Here is a 24,944-nt window from a genome sequence, read left to right on the forward strand (position 1 = left end):
GTTTGAAATTCTTTTTTTCTGAGGTGAATACCCTTCTGCACCATTACACTTCATTAGCAGCACGCAAACTGACCAATCAATGCACAGACACCTTAACCAGGCATTTTCACACGCAGCTGCTTTTTAGGGTGGTGTTTTCTCTCACCTTTTCCCATATTTCTCTGTCACCGTTACTGTTTTGATAAATTCCCTTGACTTGCTTTATCCTTCTCTCTTTCTTTCTTACACATGCTCAAATGTATACGTCTCAGCATGCACAGAGAACTTTTTCACCTTTCACAGTTTGTGTGTGCTACGTAAGTATAGGTTAGTGGAGTCTGAGAAACACATACAGGCAGTAAATCTTACAGAACTATGATGTAGTGGGAGGAAATTTACTAGCATACGAATTGTACATGTTGTTTGTCTTTCTGTGCGTGTACATCAAGAAAAATAGATGGCCGTACACCACTGTACACAAACCTTTTAACAAAAAGCCATGTATTTGTTTCATGTCATTCTTTGTTTTTTAAAGAGTTGTTTTGTTAATTACCTCTTTAAAAAAGAACTAAATAACTACGAAAGTCAAACTGATTAAATACGAGAACAATTGATGCTTAGTAAAGTAAAATGCACACTAATAAAATAGAGCAAAAATACAATTCGCAATTCACAATATTGTATTAATCGCATTTTATATATGTTTATATTTATATCTTAATTACCAGAGTTTAATCATTGTGATATTCACAATTTCTATTACTATATGTTGTGAACAAAAGCATATTCCAGATATTCAATAATTCACCCAGCCTTCAGCATTCAGAGATCGAAACAGACAAGTACAAAAAGAAAGGGATCCCATCAGAAAAAGGTGACCCACTGAGGCGCCTCTCTTCACAGACTCCATTTACGATTATGACCTGTCCATGTTTATAGCCCTGCTCAAGATGACTCTGCGATTGCTTTATCCTATAATAGGTGGGCTCTCTTATCTCAAACGAGTACTCAGAACCACATAAACTACAGCCAGTCAATCACAGCACCTCCTCAAACAGCACGCTATAGACCTCTGATCTGGTATCACTGATTTATTTCTTCCAGCTGCTTAGACTATTGAATTTTACATCAAACTTAACGAGCAATAGACCAGTGAATTGCTGCCTAGAATCCTGTAAATGACTATTACTTCAAAAAGCTGTTCAAGTCTTAACCACCTTGAAGCATTAGTTTGTTAGCACGAAGTAAGAAAATAAAGCAATAAAGTGCGTCACTCGTTGAGTTTAAATAGCTCTTCGGACTACGCTGATGTAGATTTAATGACAATTTCCCATCTGCTCCGTTGCTTTTTTTTTAAATTGCATTGGTAATTCAGCAGTCTTCAGGAAGCTGAAGGTGTCAAGCATGTTTAGACTGCGGTGTTAGTTCTCTTGAAGGAAATGGTTTGTGAAAATTGAAGTATGCTGACCTTGAGCTGCGGTCGTGTCCCGTGCAGACTGTCCATTCTGTGGAACGCTGGCAGCGGACACAAAGAGGTCACCTACCGCTAACCATCACAGATCAGCAGTCCGTCAGTAATCAGTGTGGTCTCTCGAGCATGGGACCTTGGGAATGTCATGGCTTTGCCGACTTGTGCAGAAAACTCTTACACACACACACACACACACACCTCTTGCTTTATTTCTACTCAGTGGTACACACTCAATTCAAGTCCCAAGGAAATAGAAGAAAATAACATTTGCACAGTGACAGGCCTGGTGTTTATGTATGACTCGTGATGATTGTTGTATGTCAGAGCTTCTGCGCTTACTGTTTGCACAACCTTGTGCGCGATTTCTGATTTTTTTTTTTTTGTATTTGTTAACCACAGAACATGGCACTGTACATGCAGTCTTTGATTATATATGTGTGCCTTGTGTGAGTATCTGCATAATGAAGTATTTGCTGCTTGTAATACATACCATCTTTTAATCAGCACATCCCATGAGTGGGTGCTTGAAGCTGCCTGCCTGCATTGGCAGTCCTACAGGAAAATTAGTAAAACCAACACTCAAAACATAACACCAAGGTACACACATCAGCTCCTTTCAATCTTTAAGTCAGCAACATCTGGCAATACTTCAAGCAATGATTTTTGCTTCTGTGGATAATTTTAAGCATATTACAGTGAGCCAATATATTCACTGAAAGCCATTGCCTCTGTATTTCTGTGCATCTAGAGGTGTCAAATGGAACTGCGTTTTTTCCTCCAAAAAATATATGTATATACATTTATACAATTTATATTATATTATAAAGTTATTGAGAGAACAGGGAGAACTGATACTGAAAAAGTCTGAAACATCTCTATATTACATATATACTGTATAAACTCTATATTAAACTATAAACTATATATTAAAGGCTTGTGTTGTTATGATGAATTGATAAAAAGACTTTTAGTTCATTTAAATTGAAAGTTACAATACTTTTAATGTTCTATAACACTTAAAGTGTAATATGTGTTAAATGATGATGGCACAAATAATGTGAGTGGTGTGTGTATGATAATTTAAACCCAGACATGAATAAAAATCCAAGAGAGTTACATTACTGGTATATGTGATACTCTATTTGCCATTAAACAATTTAAAATACACTGTTTTATGTTGTTTCTCCATAAATCTACATGGGATTCAGATGAATATATATATATATATATATATATATATATATATATATATATATATATATATATATATATATATATATATATATATATATATATATATATATATTACAAAAGGATATTTATTTATTTACAAATGTTTTAATTAGTTGCAATTAATCAGAAATAATGGGGGGGTTTTCTGTTCAAATTATTATATACAAGCCCTATATAATGTGTGTGTTTTGATATTTTGTAGAATTAACCTATGAACACTGAACAAAGTTAGACACTTCACCTTGCTTTGTCCTTGAGATAAGGCTAGTGAAGGATCTCTGGTAATTAAGTGCTGCTCAGAAGTCTCTAACCACCTCTCTCTGTAGTCTTTGGAGGTGCTCAAACTGTAACATACTGCCTCTGGTTCCAAAGGAAGATAAGGGGCAGGGGAACATGGACCCTATGATCTGCGAGTTGCTAAATCTGTGGGCTTGTTTCAGTGTAAGGTAGCTTGGCTGGGGAGATAGGGAAGACTTAGACGAAATCCTCTTGTTCTGATGGGAGGCAAGGGCCTGGGATTTGCTCACCGTTCCAGAAAAGAATTTCACAGAATATCACCTTCGGTCTGGTCTGTTGCAACTCACTGACTTTTTGACAGTTTTCTGCTGTTTTTTGGTTAGGTTTCATGATTTTCAACTCTTATCTGTTTGAATCCCTGTATATAAAAAAGGACTATAATTTTAATGGTTAAAAAAATTAAAATGCTACCGTAAAACTTAAATGGTTAACAGTAAGTTCCCCTGAGAAATAAAGACCTGCACAAGATATTTCAGATGGTGAGGTACTATTCTTGAAAGTGAGAAGGAATTTAAAGTTTACAGTGAGAAATACATTAATTGGCGTTCCCAGAATTCCCTGCATTGGTTTTCAAATTGGATGCGTTTTCTTTTCAAGTAACTCTGTTGTTTCTTAGGTTTTTTTTTTCTTATCAGTTATGTTTATTAGGTTTGTATTTTAATGCTGTAAAAAAATGTATGTTTATTGCATATTTGAGTTTAGTGTTTGCGTTAAAACCCTAAAACATAAAATGTTGTTTACCGTATTTTTTTTTTAATTTTAGCAACCACAGCTAAAACCAGTGTTTTACCATTGTTTCTTTTTTTAATACATTTTTGAATTAATGTAATATTTAAAAAATCATTGTACTTTATTGTTGTCAATGTGCACATTTATTCATATTTCAAGGATATTGATGTACTTTCTTGGCCTTGTTGTGCACAATTGTATTGGTGCATATTTTTATCAGGATAAATCTTAGCCTTTAAAAAAAAAAAACTTTTTTTTTTTCATCTAATGAAACAACTGCTTTCTGACATCCATATATTATTATTATTATTGTTATTTATTTATTTATGGTTTGGATGTTGTCCTGTTATCCTTAGAATTACATGAGATTCTGCAAATAAACTGAGCTCAGAATGTTTTATATTTCATGTTAAATTTGAACCAAGATAAAAAATAAAGTTTGTGGTTTCAGCTGTTTGATTTGCAGAACTAATATTTAGCATTCGAGAATAGCACACCCACCCAGACCAGACACTGCATGTGCTCAACTGATGCACATGATAAAAGTCGAACGTGTGAACAGTGTTAAATCACTGTGTCCTCTCTGACTGATAAAGCTCTTATTGGTCTCCCTCCCAGAGAGCTGACAACATCATCAATCGCTCTCCCTTCAGGCCCTTTTTCCCCAGCTACAAATTTACTGGACTTAAAGCAAAGCAGTTTTTATCCACACACATACACAAACAAAAGTAAGGGTTCATAAATTCACAGTGATGCTTACCTGGGCCTTTTGTAATTGCTCCCGCAGGAGCTGTGTGTTCAATTCATTCAAACTCTCTTCCCAATTAAACTAGAAACGCAACAAGAAGAAACGACAGAGACGCACAGTGCGCTTAGCCTCATATCGCTTGCCGTTTGTTGTTTAAATCTGAAGCGTGAGGCTTTTTCTGTATTTCTGCACTAGAATTGTTGTTATCAAGTCTAAGTCTACAGTTTTTTTTTCTAAAGTGATCTAATTTTGGCATCTGCTGCAAACTAGAGTTTGTAGTTCGGTTTGTTTCATTGTTGCTGGAATAAAGTCATTCCACCTTCTACTTAAGCTTGACATGTGAAAAATCAGGTACATCTGAACTGACCCTTGACCTCAAATAGACAACTTGTGTAAACCGCATTAGTGTGCATGCTTTTATACTTACCTTACTCTCTTTTCTTTAACAGCAAAAAAGACATGTGCCACTACAGACTTTGCATGTAAGAATGGGCAGTGTGTCCCGGCCCGATGGAGGTGTGATGGAGAACCCGAGTGTCCAGATGGTTCGGATGAAGCAGACTCCACCTGCAGTGAGTAACCTCAGTGTGTGTGTGTGTGTGTGTGTGTGTGTGTGTGTGTTTTATTGTGTTGACTGATTCGGATCGACCAAATAAAAGCAAATGTTAAAAATGGCATCGCCATACCTTGATTTCGGGAAATAATAAAGTGATAGGACAAAACTGAATTTATTATTATTTAATTTTTTTATATTATATTTTTTTACATTTATTTTAAAAATTGCAGTAATGAGATATATAATTTAGAATCCAAAATATTTCAATAAATACCATTCTTTTGAACTTTTTATTCATCGACAAAACCTTGAAAAAGTAAGTATTTTATGTTGAATACAACATTTCTGTTTCATCACTGATAATATAAAGCACCAAATCAGCATATTAGAATGATTTCTGAAGAATAATGTGTACTAATGGCTTCTGAAAATTATAATTAATTAAATTACATTTTAATATATTAAATAAAATTAATGTAAATATTATATAATTTTATATTAAAATAACAAAGCTGTTTTAAATTGTAATAATATTTCACAATATTAAATTAAGTAAACAGCCTTGGTGAGCATGAGACTCCTTTCAAAAACGTAATTGCCTGAAACATTTAAACGATAGTGTAAATATAAATATTAACTAATTAAATTCCAGCAATGTTATGTAGCCTTGAAGTATTTCTCAATTTATCAAGCACAGCATCACATTTTCCCAAGTATTTATTCAAGCAAACAGTCAGTAATTAAAACCAAATTATTAAATTAACAGCACAGAATTGCTTTCAATTTTTGTTAATATTGTTGTTTGATTAATTTCAACAAAATAGCAGACAGCAGAGGGTCTATTATAGTGCATTTGTACAGCAAGGCCTAGTGAACAGATCTGTTATTTTTTGTTATTAGTGTGTCATCTCGATTAAAAAAAAGCAGGAAAATCATATTCATAACAGTTAAAATGTGTGTTTTTGGCAGATAATGTTTCTGCATCCGTTATTGTTCATTTATTTCAAATGGGATTATAGTAATAACACCATTTGGAATTCACCCTATAGGTTTCTACTATCAAAGGCTGTGTAAATACTACACAGTCCATATATTTAGACTGTCTTCTCTGCTCTAGTAAACCTATTTGTCATGCACATAAACTGAGATAATGTTCGTGGAGTTTTGACTTTTATTTGCATGCATCCAGTTCTTTTTAGTTTGTTTTCCAACGAAGGATTGCCTGTGGCTGTTTGGCAGTCTCGGTAATTGTTATTTTAAGCTGTGGACTGAGCCTTTCTCACTGGCCATGTGATGTGATTTTGCCGTTGGCTGAATTAGGCTCCAGCTGCTAATTGGCAGCAGTAATGCTCCCGCCCCCCGGCATACTCACTCTCTTGTGTACTAGTAATTGATATTGTCCACTCACATCACGTGCAAATCACATTTCTGTGATCTGATTCAGTTGTTACTTCATTTCAGAGTTGGGAGCTGTTTCTTTCTCACATTCCTTTACTACTTGACATCTGAAAAAAAAAAGTGGCGCTTCAAGTTCAGTGATTTTGTAAGATCAGATCAAAAACATGGTCAGCTATGATTTGGCTTGGTGTTTTTCTTGACTTGTTTGGAGATGTATACCACCAGGCTATATTGTGTGTGTTATATTGTATGTCTTTCTTTCTTTGCCAAAGCTTGACTTTTACAAATAGTAATAACAGTTTCTATTTCAATGATGCACAATACAGTAAATAACAAATTAGTTATTTGCTGACACAGATTACGGAAAGATTTTTTGGTATTGGTGGCAGTTGGATATTTTACTGTTTACTTTTATTTCCCCCTAATGTTTGTATTTATATAAACGTTGTCATCATCTTAAGTCAACTTATAATATTCTTAAAGGGATAGTTTACCCAAAAATAAAACGTCTGTCATTAATTACTCTTATGGATTTAGAATGACATGAGGGTGATTTCATTCATAACAGAGTTTTCATTTTTAGATGAACTAACCCTTTAAATTGCTATAAATTTATTGTTGTCAGTTGTTACTAATTTTCATACATCTTATTTTTTGTTGCGTTAAATATAAAATTATTAATGATGTTCCAAACACCTCTCATATAATGGAGCTTAAATAAAAACAGAAAATAGCTTAATATCCACTGCATATTTTTTTTTTTTTTTTAACTCCACCATATTTTTTCATCACACGTACAGCTGCTTATCTCTCTTTCTGTCTTTTAAAACAAACTGATTTGCTGCACAGCTTGAGAGTAATTACAATGTAAACTGATGGACATATGAATTTATATAATCACACCGACACAGAAAATGTATAGATACTGTAATATTCCTATCTCACATCGGGAAGTGAAGTTACTTGTGGCCAGGTATGGTGACCCATTCTTGGAATTTGTGCTCTGCATTTAACCCATCCAAAGTGCACACACACCCAGAGCAGTAGGCAGCTAATAAAGACCTGGGGGTCTCACCTCAGTCATGATATTGAAGGTGGACATTCACTCCCTCCACCTACAATCACTGCTGGACCTGGGACTTGAACCCGGGGTTCGGTGCTTTGCTCAAGGGTCTCACCTGCGACCTTCAGGTTACAGGTCCAAGTCTCTATCCATTAGGCCGTGACGGCTTGGTGATGCTTAAGCACGAAGCACGAGGTAAGAGTAGAGCTGCTGGTCTCGTTATTTTGGGTTTTCGCCAGTTACCAGAGAAGCATGTGAATGGTTTTGACAAATGTGTCTTCTGGCTCCCTCCTTCTTCTGTGTGACAAGCGAGTGTCAGAATCATAAAAAGTTAAGCAGCGCTACCTTGTGTACCGGGGTATGTTTGTTTTATATTAAGCGCGGTTTGTAAAAATTTTTAATTAAAAACCGTTTGTATATGAACATCGAAAAATGCTGACGTCGTTTGTGTGCGATAATCGTCCCGGTGTGTACAAGCCTTGAGAAGAATTTATTAGATGGGGAAAGGCGTGGTCTCAAAATTAAAGATTAAAAAAAGCAACATAAAGCCAGCAGATGTCAGTCATTTATCGAATTAATAACAATCATTACATTTTGCTAAAATACATAATGCTGCTTATGTATGTAATGCTTTTTTATTTACATTTCAGGGGGGCTGATATTAATTAACATTTAAAATAAGCATTTTTTTTTTTTTTTTTTGCATTTTCCAGTCTTCATTATTAATTTGCATTCTTCATGTTGCCTCTTCTCCTTCAGCAAGTTCTTATTTTCGTCTTTCGTTCTCGTCTTTAAAAATGAAATGGAATGGTAATGACAACTGTGCCATAAACGGATGCAAGTTGTGCTAGTTTCAAAGCTCCCACCCACAGAGACCGTCAGCATATGATGGACAGCTGTGAAATTCTGTGTGTTATTGCCATTTGTCTCAAGTACGATGTGGATTCCACCATTGAATTTCAGAAACTTTGGCATGTTTGCTTGCTAATGTCCATCAAGCCCACATTAATGTCTAAACGCTGATCTAATGCATTGAGGTAAAGGCCCTCTTATAGCTTAGAGACATACAGTACACACATACATATCGCTTTGACCTTGGACTAGTGGGAAATACGGTATCCAGACACATTCTTCCAATATCCCTTTACCTGTGTTAGATTGCTTTTCAAAATTGCTTTCAGCTTTGCTCTGATAGGAGAAACTATGTAGAGGCCTTTGAACAAAGTCACATGGAATCACATGGATCATAGTTCTTCATGGCTTCTTCACACAAACACGTCTTTGTGTCTCAGATAGACCCCAAACATTAGCCTCCCTCTGGTAATGAAGAATATAAGTACTGGCATGCCATTACGGCAGACTATCATGTTGTGCTCAACCTGCTAATATTAAGTGAGTAATATCGAAAAACGGATCGGGCTCTGTAGTTTCTCAGTATGGGATATCTTGATCAATGGGAACAGCGGGGCAGTCATTATGCTTGCATTAAAAAGTAATAAACAGGAGCGTGCGGACATGACTCAGGTGCTTGTACAAAACCAAATCTGGGATCATATGCTGGAATGATTATGAAAAATGAGGTGGGTACCTTGCCGTGATTGGGTCGTAATTAATCAGCTTGATGAAGTGTGTGCTTGTGTGTGTTTGAAAGGCACATTTACAGTGCTGTGTGTGAAAATTAGGGTTGGATGAAGGGTCATTTCTTGGCCCCTCCATCTGTTGCGGGGTGGATTTGCATATACTATTCTCTGGTCAAACTGTTTGCCTTTTATTGTTAAACCTGTATGTCTTCATAAAGACCTGTACAAGAATGATTGTTATAGTGAATTATGATGGATTATGACTTGATTATGAATTAGTGGTGTTTGCTAATTGTGACAAGTTTAAACGTTTATATTTTTTTGATCCTTGTAAATGCTAGAAGTCAGTTTAGTGTAGGAATCACAATATGAAAATGATATTCAAGATTACATTATTGATTACATTTACTTGTGATTTGTTAAATGTCAGAAAATGTGACTAAAGGGTAGTGTGAAATATTCTGTTTTTTGTTTTCGTTTTAAACAACCACCAAACAATGCCCTTTCAACCACCCTTTGCAACCATAATTATTCATAATTCATATTTTGTGGAGAAAATATCAAAATGTTGATTTCTTACTATGCTGTAAAACAGTTGGACATTCAAACAAGTTACACTTCTACACAACTGCTTCATTCACTTTTGATTAAATCAAGAGAAAGAAAGACAGACCGCCTTAGGCATTGACATTGGGCTGTAATTGGCTTCCAGGTGAGCAAATAAAAATATATCTGTAAACCTTTATTTTTCCAAGAAATACAGAAGTATAGAAAGCATTCAACATGCTGGCAAGACCTCTGCTTCAGAGAGCGATCTCCTCAATCAATGTGTGGCAATGTTTCTCTTTAGTTACACTCAAAGATGTAATCTTGTGTGTGTGTGTGTGTGTGTGTGTGTGTGTGTGTGTGTGTTTATATAATCTCACCTTCAACATTCTCACATTCTACCTTGGCCATTTTTTCAATTAACTTCTGCCCTTAATGTTGCTGTCTGAAATGTGTCCATCGCCAAGATTGATCTCACGTTAACAAGATCTTGAGTCTGATTGGATTCATTATTCTTTATAAATTGGTTGGTGTTTTTTCTCCCCTCAATACTGCTTTAAACAAAGGAAACAAGGTTGACATTGCATTAGTTGCTTTTGTAATTAAACAGTTGAGGCAGAAATGCATTGTGTGCAAGTAAGAGAAACTGCAAAAGAATATGTTTACATGTAAGCTAAATGGCATACAGTAGAAAATACCTAAATGCACATAGAATTTATTTTCGCCATTTTATTTTTTAAGACCTTAAATATTGTTATAAAGAACATTAACTATTTTCAGTTTTGATCTCCTTTTCCTTGTGTAAATGAAATGTGATTTTATTCATTTTTATTGGCGTAATCACAGACTCTTACTCTCACTCTTCATGACATACAAACGTCATTAGCTTTTAGCTTGTTCAGAGTAGTTTAATAAATGTAATATATCTGACACTAATTAATTAAACTCACTCGACTTTGTAAGTACAAAGCACAGTTATTAAAACATAACATTTTTGTGTATATTAGGTTTGTGTAGGTTTTTGTCAGTTTGTATTATTCTGACATTTTGTCATTCGCAAGACTCTCGTGAGTGTTGCTTTTATATTGATAGGCGACAAGCTGAGCCAAAAGACAAAGGCTTGGGCCTATTATAACCTTGCGCAGGAGTTTTGCTACATAATTATTTAAAATACTATGGAGGGATCCAGTCAGATGCACCGGATGGGTTCAATTTCATGCTTCAGGCAGCGGTTCCCTGAAGTAATTTCCCATGTGGCCACACTCCAGGAGCACTGCTGCAACCCAAGAGCAAGCCCCAGTCTCCCGGCCACGCGCTCCGTTCCCGGCTGCCAGAGCAGGGCATCAGCGCAGCCTGATTGCTTCTTAGTCACGCGGTTTGTGCTGCCGTTTTAATTTAGCGCCCATCAGTGCTGATTTTTCTCACTATCAGACTGAGCTCAAGTGCCAGGAATCAACTGCTGACTACAAAAGGTGAAGCTGTTGAGCCAAGTTGTTTTTTAATTATTTCTCCACATTACTGATAGTATAGTGAGAACAGAAAACAGTTGGGAGAAGAGAGGAGGACGGGATCAGGAAATGACACATGCCAGAGTCAAACGTTTATGAATGTAGTTCAGAGTTTTTGAGAACATATGCAGGTTAAATAATAAGACTTAATACTACCAGTCAAAAGTTGCTTTTTTTAGTCCATTCTGCTAACCAAGCCTGCATTTATTTGATCCAAAGAACAGCAAAAACTACAATTTTTAGAATTTTTACTATTTAAAATATTTTTTTTTCTGTGAATATATTTAAAAATGTCATTTATTTCTGTGCTTTCAAATCTAAATTATTAGCATCATTACACGAGTCACATGATCCTTTAGAAATCATAATATTCAGATTTGCTGCTCAATAAAACTTCTTACTCTTATTCTTATACAGCATTTATCTGAAATAGAAATCTTTTTTAACATTATAAATGCCTTTATCATCACTTTTAAACAATTTTAAAGCATCCTTTCTAAATACAAGTATTAATTTCTATAATTTATTTCCTTCCACCAAAAAATGAATAAATTATACTCACTCCAAGCTTTTGAATTTTATAGTCTGTAATGTTACAAAAGCTTTTTATTTTAGATAAATACTGGTCTCTGGATCGTTCTGTTCATCAAAGAATTTAAATAAAAATAATTCTTACTTAACTGTTAGAATATTGCTAATATTTTTCTTCAATTATAAACATATCAATTTATTTTTATTATTAATAAAATGTATTTCCATCAATTTTATTTGTTTTTTTTCTCCTACTCGTCCTATAAATGTGACAGGACACATGCGAATTTGCATGGGCTTCCTGTATAGAGAAATAAACCAATTCAGCAACCAATTTAGAAATCCACTTTGTCTAAAACAAAGGCGCAATTACATATTAGAATAGCTCTTCGAACTCTCTTATATCTTATAATTAACTAATCAGCATTGCTTTTGTTTATGTTTTCCCAGACTGTCAGACTAATTAGTGTTGAACTAAACCTATCAAAAGACTGAGGCGTCTCGTGAGAGCAGGTCATGTCAAAGTGACATTAACTGGCTGTGAAGCACTCTGGGATTTTAAAGTGGGCTGCGCACACTGTTCAAAGGACTGCTTGGATTGGGTCAAGAGGCTTTATTCCCTGCAGGCACGTTTAATTGGTAGAAGACATGGAAACATGGACATCAGGGCTCTGTACTTACTTGCATGGTCAGTTTGACAGGCATGAGTGCTTTCGTGGGTGTGCATTGAGTTCAGATGTCCTTTATATGCAAGCATCTACTTGTAGGGTAAGATCATAAATAATTAAACATGTCACCTTTACAAGTTTACCGAAGCCAACAGAGGTCAGAAGGAACAGGAAGCTGTCGACTTCCCCTGTAATCTCAAGAGAATAAACATCTGCGGTGTTTGCCTCAACACCGATCACTCCTGATTGATCAACATGATGGATGGATAGCTTGCTTAATTGTGCCCCACTGGACACGATCTGCAGAAAAAGACCGGCTTTAGACATCTGCCTTACTAAAAATGCTCTCTGAACATCCTTTGTGTGATTCCATCAATTTCATTTTTACTCGTAATTAGTGACCTTTGATCTCACCAGCTCCCTATTGATCCTTCATCAGTTCCTTCAGCCTACAGCCAGATCACCATTTCAAGTCTCTTTAGGTCTTAATGACCGTCTTCTAAAGGGGTTCTATTAAATAAGCACTATGGAAAGCTCTACTTTCTAAAAAAAAATAAATAAATGTATAGGACATTCCTTGAGTAAGATCTGCAAACATTTCACATTTATAAAACTGCTGAATGGTCTGGGATATTGATGTTGCTGTTCAAGAATGATGTAAACTGATAACTGGATGAATAATCTGATTTTTCAGATCACAAACCTCACGTTGTATAAAAGAGAGAGTTGATGCTTTGGATTATTTGTCTCTGAAATAATGGCAGGTTTTTTTTAAACTGCATCGTATTTATTAGGGGTGTTACGATTTGCGTATTGTGCGGTTCGTGGTAATTTTCCCAATCATCAAAGTGATCATCCTTATCCCCTTGTTAGTGGGGACTTTGGAGTGAGCAGAGCAGGTGCGTGTCATTTAGTCGTTTGGAATTATTTAAAAAGACATTTATGACATTAAAACAGTGACATCTGCTCACGCACATCATGCTGCATTCATTGTCACAGGAACGTCATGCATAATGAGGAAGTGACATCACTCCCTTTGACAAGTGCATTCCAAACGACTGTGTAATGGCACGCACGTGATCTGCTCACTCAAGTCTCCACTAACAAGAGGATAGGGATGATCACTATGATTTAGAAAATGACCATGAATCGTACGATACGCAAATCGTTACACCCCTAATATTTATATATGATGGCACAAAATCATATTGTGAGCTATTGCAAAATGAAGCTTACGGTGTAATATGAATGGAGATGAACATAATACCAATATTTACTCTTATATTCTTATATCATACAGAAGATTGGACACTGTTCTTAAAGTGCCCCCATTATGGATTTTCCTGCAGTGTGCAGCCAATGATAACATTCTGCGAAGTTTTAAATCTGAAAGTGCACAGTGTATAAAGTTATTGTCTCTCAAAAGAAAGAGTCAAATTGTTTTGAAAAAGACCCAAGCAGTTTCATGTTAATGTCAACAATAAACATTAGCATATTGCCCGCCCACTTGTAGCTCCTTTCCTGTTGGTTTGAATGAAAATGCTAATTCATTGTTTGCCACTAAGTGCTGCTTTTGAAGCTGTTAAAGTTCACAAACACTGCTTTAAAACAAATCAACCAATCACTAGATTGGTTTGGAAAATTGAATCGTTGAACGAGTCCTTTGGGAGTTGTTAAACAAATAAGGTAAAAATAAATGCATAGGCTTATTGCAATGTTATTATAAAAAGTGTTTTCATGACCTTGCATGCATGCCAACCTTTTGTTTGGGACTCCCAAAATAAAAAATATGAACATTTCTAAAGCCAGATTACTAAACTACTATACTGCTACTAACTGCTACATGGCAAAATATATTAGAACTGTCACTGACTTTTTCTTTCTTTCTTTCTTCGAATAATATGATAACTGTTTTCTTCTAGTAGCAACATTTATTGTATTCATGTGCATAAATTAAATCCATTCCATTTTTTTTAACATTGTTGCTTCCTGGCACATTTAAGCTACAGTATTTTACATAGCAGAAAAAATTTGTATGGCTCAAAATGAGACAAAGTGGACCATAATTGGCTATGGAGAACTGTCTTAGCTTTTTTTCTCCCAGCAAACAAGCGTGTCCCTCTTGTGTAGCGCAAAGACTTCCTTATTGTATATTTACATTTTAAGTATAAAACATTACGTTGTTTTTGAAAAGCTGTAGACAATTGAAGACCAGAATAATGTGCTGATCCTTCCATCTTATTCTTCATCCTTGTTTGAACAAAAAAAAGCATTGTGTTGCAGGTGAATTAAAGCAATCAGCCATTCATAAGCCGCACACATCTTCATTTATAGTGCATGTCAGTATGAGTGTTGCAGAAGATCCTTCAGTCTCGGCTCACCTGAGAAAATGTTCCATAACACATGCAGCCAATTAGCACTCTTAAAGAGGCAGCAGCTTTTATTAGTTGTGCCTTTGTTGTGTGTTGAGTCACCCTCTGAATATTTCAAAAAAGACTGGAAGGAAGCTTAGATTTACCTTTTATTAAGAAAACAACTCTTGTGGCTAAATAATAGCCTCTGCACACTTGTCATGTGAGTCATAAAACTTTATTTTTCCTGTCAGTTAACTAAGTGCTTTAAGGTGAAGTGTGAGGGTTTTTTTATACAAAGACGCTTTCTTCATTTTAATGAGCAGCGTCCTTGGGTTTGTAATAAAATAAATATTGATTTATCGCTAATTAATTCTTTGTTAAAGCTGAGATTTTCTGCGCTGTTTACATCCTCGGATCTGCACTCTTTAAATCCGAATTCACTAGAGATGCCTCAAATGTGGAATTCTGCCTTCATGCTCTCTGGCACAGGACAACAGGGTTCGTTTTGTGTGAAAAGATAAATGGGAATCATCTACGTCTGGCTCGTTTCATAAAATGCTTTGATGCACACCGGCCATCGGAGAGCGACCCGCAGCGCTTGACCGGGAGCATACAGCCAGAAGTGAGACTGCCTGCAAGCCTATATATTGGGGAAGCGTCTAGTGTTTATAAACCCAAGATGAGTGCCAAATATTTGAAGTGATGCCATTTGACTTTCAAAACTGGCCTGCCACATTAATGATTCATGGGAATGTAGTATGAATCGCAGACGTGATTGCAACAGAGGAAGGATTGACTTGTTTTTCATGCATGTGGTTTGAAGTGCTGCTACATCACAATCAAAAACAGCTTCCTCAGTTTGTAAGTAAAAAAGAAGGACAGCTAAAATTTAACAAGCAGACATTTATTATAGAAAGTTGATTGGCGATTCATATGTGTTTGTGCTCTCATGGTGTTTTAAAAATAATTAAGGAATTAAGGAAAAATGGCGTTTAGGAAGACTGCAGAAATTTGTACTCAGATCAGCTTTATTAGCATGTTACTATGGTGTTTTTGTCCTCTTAAAGCAATATTTACTCATGAATTATTGAATACATCTATAGGGCACTATGGTAATTTGCAAATTTTCCTCCAGTCTTGGTTTTTTTTTTTTTCCTCGCAATATGATTTCTAATTTCTTTTAAATGTGTCGTTTAAATGTCAGCTTGTTCAGAAACGTCCCTCCCAGTGCAATAATCCACAGTATTTCCCCTCTCATTGTTAAGATTATACCTCCAGTGGGCCAAATCTGTAGAGACCCGCTTGAGAGCTAGAGAATGTGTAATTAAAGCAAGACTGAGACTATCGATTTACAGCTTATAGGATTCCTGTCATGTGTTTGCCCTAGACATCAATTTAGGGGCGTGCTTGTGTGTGCACACAGACAAGGGTAGCTGATCACAACGTGCTGTTTTGTTAGATCGCTGGCTAGTGTGTGTTAGTGGCTTAAGCCCTCCCAGTCTCAAATCTATTCAGTCCCAGCCAGGGATATCCCATGGTTAAGTACCCCTGTTTTTCAATGTGGTGCATGCTCGGGGAGAATTGTGTATTTGAATGTCTCACCACAGACTAATGAAGCTGTAAATGTGTTTTTGGCTGTGCACGTGTTTCAGACTGTCATTTGTGCCGGATCAGCACATCCGCTAACAGCTAAGGCGTTATTAGTGGCATCTGACACACTTTATTTGTCTGGACACACCCCTGCCCACCCGCTTTTTCATCAGCTTCTTTCTTTGTTTTTCTGTCGCATCTTGAATATAAAATGCAGAGGTGGTATAATGGTAGTCAATTCTTCTAGGTTTTTTTTTAACTTCATCAGCAGTTTTATTCTTTATAATTTATATATATATATATATATATATATATATATATATATATATATATATATATATATATATATATATATATATATATATATTTATTTATTTATTATTATTTTTTTTTTTTTTTTATAAGAACATTCTTCGTTTGGATCTTGGTAGAACAGACATATTTAAGTGTGCTATATAGTGTATATATACAGACTCCTGCAAATAAAATCAATTAATCCAACAAAAAATTATAATTCTTAGCATAATGTTTTTAATATACATTTTATTTTGCATTTTTAAATAACATTTTTATTTATTATTATTTATTTATTTATTTAATGATATTAATTTTTCATATACAGTACTTTTTGGGATGATTAGATTTTATGTTGTTTGTTTTTTAAATTATAAAGACAATAAATACGGTAATGCCATGAAATGGAGAGAAAGAATCTGACTCTGCATATTTTTTTTTTTTTTTTTTTTTCAAAGAATGGTATGTATGGTTTATTCATGTCAATGTTAAATACTTTGTTTTTATAACCTCTTCTTAGTGAGACTGTGTGGCGTAGTATTGTTTCTGGTGATATTATACCGTATCAAAATGTGTATAACCTTCCCTTCAGGTGGTTCTCCTGCTGTCATGAGTCTGTGGCACTATCTCTTTCTTTCTTGTGTTGTCTTTATTTTCATTCCTTCATTCTGCCATATTTCTTCATCGTCCCCCAACGCTCTGTTGATCTCTGTCCATTTCTATCCATCTCACTCTGATTTGTATCAGATTTATTCCCTTATGGGTTGCGTGGTGAAGTGAAGTGGAGACACAGGGGAGTTTTATTGATATAAATGGCAGCTCTCTCCTCATGCCTTACAGAGCAGCTGTCTCCTATAGAATATGAAGCAGTCACACAGTGGATCCGCCTTCCACTGTAATCTTCTTCCCCTCCCCGAATGAATATAACTCTTGCCGTTTTCAACCACTCATCAATTTATTGCTTTTATATCATTGTAGGTATAACTGAACTCATAGTTTGCTCAACTGATCACTTTATCACATGAAAAAAAGTCATTGAATGATAAACTGTTTGAATAATTAAAATCATAGACTAACAATTTAAAGCCGCAAACGTGGTTTAAATACCATTTACACTTATGTCCAGGAAGTATCACTGCTCATGACATCAAGTCTTTCCCCCACCCAAATAGTATTGAGTGCTTATTGATTTGGTGTTATTAGCTTAATTGGTGCAAAGCACCTAGGAGACATATTAGTATAGCTTAGCTGTGGTCCACACCGGTTTTCAGCACATTTTAATTATTTTCTCTCATTCAGCTGTACTGCTCAGGGGATCCTGTTTATAGATTTTTGTTAACTCTTGTTTCAACCTACCACATTTAGTTCTCTTTGTCCATAAACACAACATCTGTTAATGTGGTATGTTTTATGAATTTTGATTGCTCAGTAATTTGAATGGAGCTGGAGATATGCTGAAGACATGCAGATTTTTCTTGTTTGTTTTCATATTATTAGGTTTTTTTCCTTCGTTTTCAAGCTATTTTTTGACATTGAGCTTATAAGCTTGATTGTTTGGTTGTGTGCAAATTCAAATCTCAAGTTTGTTTTAAAAAATAACTACTTGTGGATAGAATATTAATGAAATGAAAGATCTCCTAAGAGGAGATAAAGAGAGTGCAATTTTATACATAAGTTCACTTTTAAAACCTTTAAAAAATGCACTTTGTGATGTCAAATAAAATGTTTTAAAGTATCATGATATATTAATATTTATTTATGCTTTTAATTAAAGATGTACATACTTTGATGTGTTGACTAAAGCATACAGTATGAAAAGTTGATTATTATGTTTAACTAATTTGTTAAATATAATTTTTTATAGATGTAATATACTAAAATGCAGCTTCTTCATTAAAAATAAATGTAAATACGTGACATACAAGTTGGAATAAACATTACATTACATTTCTAGTTTACAGTTAATGCTTGTCACAGCATTCCACAGTAAACTTAAACTATAGTGTATTGCAGTGAAAATAACACTTTATTTTAAGTTCTTAATAACACTTTATCTCAAGGTGTCTTTGTTACAGTTCAATTATACACAGGGTTATTTCACCCCAAAATTAAAATTCTGTCATTAATTACTCATGTCATTCTAAACCTGTTAAACCATTGTTCTTCTTCAGAACACAAATTTTGATGGAATCTGAGAGCTATCTGACCTTCCATAGACAGCAACGCTACTGAAATGATCCCAGATCCAAAAAACACAGTAAAAACATCGCTACAACATTAAATCAGTGGCCCAACTTTTAGATTTTTTTTTTTTTTTGCAATAAGAAAACAAAAATAACAAAGATTCTGAAGCTTTAGACAGTATCACAATGCGCATGCGCACACTTTCTCCTAGCGTCATAAAACTAAACTTTTAATGATGTTTTTACTACGTTTCAAAAATATCTTAATTTGTGTTCTGAAGATGAACGAAGGTCTTTCGGGTTTGGAACGACATGAGGGTGAGTAATTAATGACAGAATTTTCATTTTGGGGTGATCTAAACCTTTAAGTACTGATTAATTATTAATTATTTAAGTATTAATTAATTCCATGTAGTTACTATATGGTTAGGACTAGAATGAGGGTTTAATATCGGGTTAGTTGCATGTAATTATGCATAAGTTGTTGTTAAAATAGTATATCATATAGATGTAACAAGGACACCACAAAAATAAGAAGTGTTGCCACATTTTCTTTTAATTGCAGTTAATGCACAGTTAAGTGTCCGAAAACACACAGTGAGTTTGCACTTCTTTCTTTTAAAATATGTTAAGTACTTAAGTACTTTTTAAAAGTATGCAAAATGTATATATTTTTTTCCCAAGGGTTGCAGCGCATGCTGGATTTTCTTTTTATGTCTTTCTCATTGACAGTGATGTATGGATGGTATAGTATGTAAGAGAAATGTAGCACCTCCCCTTAGCTCCACTCAGTCCCTCTTCAAATGTTAAAGAGTCGCCAGACAAATTGATTAGCATAGCAATTTCCTGTCAGGTTAGGACATCAGAATTAATCAGACTCCCTCATACCATACAAAGCTAAATATGACTGGGAGGTTTCACCATGATAAACTCTTAAATTTCTCCCCCTCTCCCCACCTCTCAGTGAAGGGACATTAGCGAGGCAGTTAATCAAAATCACATTAGCATATAGTGCAGGCACCCTTAGATTATAGTAGCCCAGTCCCGCAGGAGCAACGTGAACAGAATGCTAAGAGATCCCAGCATTCCTGCTAATGGGATCAGGACGTTTGGGTTTTAGATGGATTCAGGTCAAAACTAAGCTGGTCATTATACCCAAATAGGCCCACACACACATTTTTGTAGCATAAATCAGAATTCTGTTTCCTTGTCCAGTGGCAAATGTGTCAATAAAATGGAGACAAAGTGGATCAATGGAGTGAGACGGTTAACCCATCTTGATTCCCCACAGATCGGTTATTCAGGCTTTATGTGTGGCATCGTCGATTGACAGGCTTCATTGACCTCTGTTTACCTCCGAGAGTGCTGGGGACAACGAAGACTGTCAATATTAGCTTGCAAGCACATGCAATTTCTTTACATTGAACACCGTTTAAAGAGATCGTTCAGTTTCAGATTGTAACCAGACTGTTTTGTGTCACCATTGACTTCCATAGCATGAAAAAAAACTCAATAGTGACCCAAAACAGCCTGGTTACAGAAAATACTGAAATATGTACATTTTGTGGTTTTGGAATGACATGAACATGAGAAAATTATATGTTGGGCGAACTATATTAACCAGCTTGACTTTGGATTTTCTGTAATTTTTCCAAAAACAAGTTGGTGTGTAGTGCATAAATAAATGAACTCTAAAAGAAATATAATATCCAAATTGAAAAAATAAAATGCAACAGCAGAGGGAACGGTCACATTCACAGTTAAAACTATGTACATAAAATGTGTAAAGATTAGTTAATATTAAATATGGATGCCTGTGAAGGGCATGTTAATACAGGGAAATTTACATTTGTGTTGCTTTTTATTTCTTAGATGTTTTTGTGCATGGTCTGGAATCACTGTTGAATAAATTTACACTACAGGTATCTTGTAAACAAACTGCTGAACCTAATAATTGCACAAAAGCCTGGTATTTTTTTATCTATTATTTATTGAAGTTAACTGTAGTTAAATATGCAGAATTGTGAGGTTAATTGTAATCAGGAAGGGGCGTTAACAGTGGATCTGTTCTTATATTCTTATACTTCTCTTTGCATGTTAAGCTGGGCTATGAGAGAGTATTTTAGCATCTGACAAAAATTGAATTTCAACTGATATAACCCTCTGAAAACTCTGGGATTGTGGTGCAGATTGCTGCTGGCCTTGACTATGCTGGACAGAGTTGTATCTGTGGATCAAAAGGGTTCTCCAGAAAGCTGTCGATAAGCACGTCGATAGAGCTGCCTCTTCTAGTTGGGCGGCGTGTGAGTGTGCAGCCGTCAGCATTTGTGATAAAGGCATATCCACTAAAAGTCCCGAAGGCTCATACTCTGATTAGAAATGACCTTCCCAAGGACTAGCACAACTTTTAAAGCTAACTTACCCAAACTCTTCCACACCAGCCACACATCTTAATAAGGTTTAATGCATTACCGGTGCAGAGAAGTCAAGTTCAGGCACTCGTGTTATAGGACTGGGTTTTGCCTTGACGTTAGAATTCCAGTTCATCCCAAAAGAGTTCAGCTAAGCAGGGTTATGATATGTTTAGAAGTGTATAAAGTGCCTTTTTAATTCCATTTCAATTACTGAATTTGAACCGATGTAGAGAAATGTATTTAGAATTGAAAATGCACTGTAGTTCTAAACTTTGAGGTCTATGTTGTTGACTTATACAGGCTTACAAAAGCTGAATTTTTAGTTCGCAAAACAGAAAATAGTAAAAGAAAAACCTTAAATGTTTCAAATATACTTTTTAAAATCATTCATGTTGAAGGGGCAGGAGGAGCAATAGACTGCACCACACTTTTTAAACAACCTTATTTAGTTATGGATATACTGTATTTGGAATAGTCAAACCATTATTTGTGGGGTGCCCTGATACCTTTAGCCATATAGGTTTATAATGCATTTAGGTAAATGAGAAAGGAGTAATGGAAGACGCTTGAATGCCCACTTAGACACGCATATTCTCACCACTCACTAAAACGTCTGAATTTAGTTGACTGTGAAACTCATCACTCGGACATTATTGACTGAAACTGCCTCCTTAATATAATGTGGTTTGTGCAAAGCTAATGATTATTTCTTTGAGCGTACTGATGCGCATCTGAGAAAATTTCATTTCCCCAGCTTAGATTAACAATGTTACACCCGCACCAAGAAAATGATTTACATTATTAGATAAATATGTTAATCTAATCTCATCCCCCTCCCCGTGGTTCTTCCATAACTTCATTTTCCCAGGAGGAATTGCATTGCAGTCAGGATGAGATGAACTGGATACACAGTGCGAGTAGAGCTCCTTCTTCTTTTGTCTTCATAAAGAAATAAACAGATGAATTTGTGCTCTGAGACCTCAGCTTTGCTCTTCAAATTAAGCTTGATGTTGACTGTGTGCATCTCTGCTTTGTTATTGTAGTTTATCCCACTGTCAGTCAGTTCACTGTTATTCGCTGAGTTTAGGGCCACAGGCTTTGCGTAGTTGTTGGAGAGTGTCTCTAATCGTCAGGGAGTGCATCAGTCTGAACTCATCATCTTTTGAGTCTGTGCTGACCTCTGGCTCATACTGCCTCAGAGAACGTCTTGAGTTCATCACTTTCTTACAGTTAAATTCATCTATCACAGAGGTGTGGGTGTTGTTCTGATGCATCTTAGAATTATAGAACAATCAGAGCGAGGTCTTGAGGTAATGTTTGCTGGTGGCAGTTTTTTCTTGTACTATTATAATATAAATGTATTTGTTTTTAAATGTTATATTCTTAACCTGAGGATTTATGCCATCAGTGTGCTAAAACTCTGAATATGCAGGTGATTTATTTATTTATTTATTTTTTACAAAGATTCTGTTTCTGAATTCATCTTCTTTACAGCTAAAGCCATCAAGCACCATTTTTTTGTAACAAATAACATTGTAAAATCATATTACACTGAAATATTGAAAATAAGCAATTTTTATTTTTATGTATTTTAAAATGTCTTTTATTGCAGCCATTACTCCAGTATTGAGTCTCATAATCTTTTATAAATCATTCTAATGTACCAATTTAGCACTTTAGAAACATTTTTTGTTATTATTATAGAGCACCTATAACAAATTTGTGCAGCTTAATATGTCTGTGGAAACAGCGATTTTTTTTTTTTTTAAGGATTTTTTGATGAATAGAAAGTTCAAAAGAAGAGACTTTATTATAAATATATATAATATATACATGTACTTGTTGTGATCAATTAAATGCATTCTTGCTTCATGAAAATATAGCTTTTTTAAAACTCCAAATGGTTGCAGACAAATAATAGAATTTTGGTGTTGCGAATCGATTCATTGGTTGAATTATACACATTATACATTAATTTAACGCATTTTTCCACTTATTTTTAAATCAGGCACTCTATTAAAACATATAGCTTAATAATGGCATAATGAATGATCACAAAATTAGCTTAATGCTTGTCTTTATGAGCAGATTATAGTGCGTTAAAATAATCTTGATATTTCCAATGAGTTGTTTATTTTACACCGTTGTGGTGCCTTTAGCAAATCTCTGTGAGTATTTTGCTGTGTGAACGAGCGGAAGCCAGGGCTTTATGAGCAGTGAATGAAAAGCCCTGTGGGCACAGTAGTCTTCAGGGGTAGTGAGGAGAGAGAGAAGATAAGACAGACTGCGTTTCCCATGAGGCCATGCTATCTCGAGCAGTCAGCCAGACAGTTAGAATGGGTCATTCAGTTTATTCAGACACATGCTGACAAAGCCAGAAACACACGCTCGCACGCTCACACAAAAACACTGTTTAAACAAACCCACTCTGTCACATACATTTCCCTAGTCACACACCAACAAGACTTGCGGGGTCGGGTTAAGCTCTGGCCTAAAAACGGCCTTTTTTTTCCCCCTTCTGACAGTCTCAGATCCAACATGGCTTCCACAGATGAGGACTAGGCCTCAATTTGCAGAGCCACAATGGCTGTATGCTGATGAAGAGATATGTCAAATGAGATTCACAGCTGTCTTTTTCCCATTTCTTCAGAGAAGGCCGTACAATAGCGGAATCCAGCGAGAGACATGGTATTCATTCTCATGATTATAGATAGGGTTCAGGCAACAATGGGCCACAGACACAGATTTGAGGTGTCAGAGAAGGTAAAAAGGTCTTCATAAATCTTCTTTTATACACTGAAAATTGCTTGAAAGACTGAAGAATGAGAGTGAGAGAAATCAGTCTGACTGCTATTGATTTGTAGTTGGGTTCCTAGACGTTTAGAGATGTATAATTTATGGAGCTGTCTTGGGAATGCTGTGTGATCTGGGATGAAACTTGAAAATGTTTCAATGGGCTTCGGTTTTGGATAACAATAAGGCCAGTCTTGTTTAATGTGCATTTGTGTGATGGGTCTTGTCAAGAAAAATAACTTCATTTTGAAAGCTTTGTTTGCATAACAAGAAAAGATGATGAAAATGTTACTAAACTAAATAGTTTTGCATAATTTTTATATGCGTTTATTTTTTCATGAAGAACTCTTTGTTGAGTTATGAAGTGAATGGATTTTGCAAAAACAAAAAATAAATAAAATCAATTACTACATTTATTATAATTGATTGTATTTGTTTTTGTTGCTTTTTTTATTTTTTCATATGGTGATTTTAAATATGGCATTATAAATACTTTTAATATTTCTGTAAACTTTTTACATTGAAACTTATTACAAAAATGTTATCATTTATTTAGCCTTATTTTTTGTTTTGTTTATTTATTTTGAAAGAAGTCGTTTTATTCAAGATGTTAAATTGGTCAAAAGTGACAAAGACATGTACAGTATTACAAAAAATATATATAAAAAAAATGCTTGACAGCACTTTTAGATTTATATAGGTATGTAGTTTAACTTAGTTTAACTAGTTTAATAACTTTGTAATAACCAAAAAATCCAAAAAATAATGTATAATGTTTCATAGAATAATTTTCGACATTATTGATACGATTTTTTTCTTGAGCACCAATGAAGTCATATTCTAAAGACTAGAGGAAAGGCTTCAAAAACTTCAGCTTTAACATCACACAAATACATTTTGTTATTTTATAGTATAATATTTCACAGTATTAATGTTTTACTGTTTTTGATAGTACTACAATTCTACCCACTCCAAGCCTTTTAATAGTATGATATGATATTGACATCAT

The 24,944-nt window shown here is 35.0% G+C and overlaps 1 protein-coding gene across 4 annotated transcripts in view; it reads left to right on the forward strand.

Moving 5' to 3' along the window:
• lrp8 (low density lipoprotein receptor-related protein 8, apolipoprotein e receptor) overlaps positions 1–24,944 on the forward strand; it is a 134,697-nt gene that overhangs the window by 56,760 nt on the left and 52,993 nt on the right. For all 4 annotated transcript variants that reach the window (XM_043242369.1, XM_043242371.1, XM_043242370.1 and 1 more), the window contains exon 3: positions 4,907–5,029. In XM_043242369.1, coding sequence (XP_043098304.1) covers positions 4,907–5,029 — 123 coding nt within the window. The remainder of the gene's footprint in view (positions 1–4,906; positions 5,030–24,944) is intronic.

Source organism: Puntigrus tetrazona, chromosome 6 (assembly GCF_018831695.1).
Source record: "Puntigrus tetrazona isolate hp1 chromosome 6, ASM1883169v1, whole genome shotgun sequence".
Taxonomy (NCBI): Eukaryota; Metazoa; Chordata; class Actinopteri; order Cypriniformes; family Cyprinidae; genus Puntigrus; species Puntigrus tetrazona.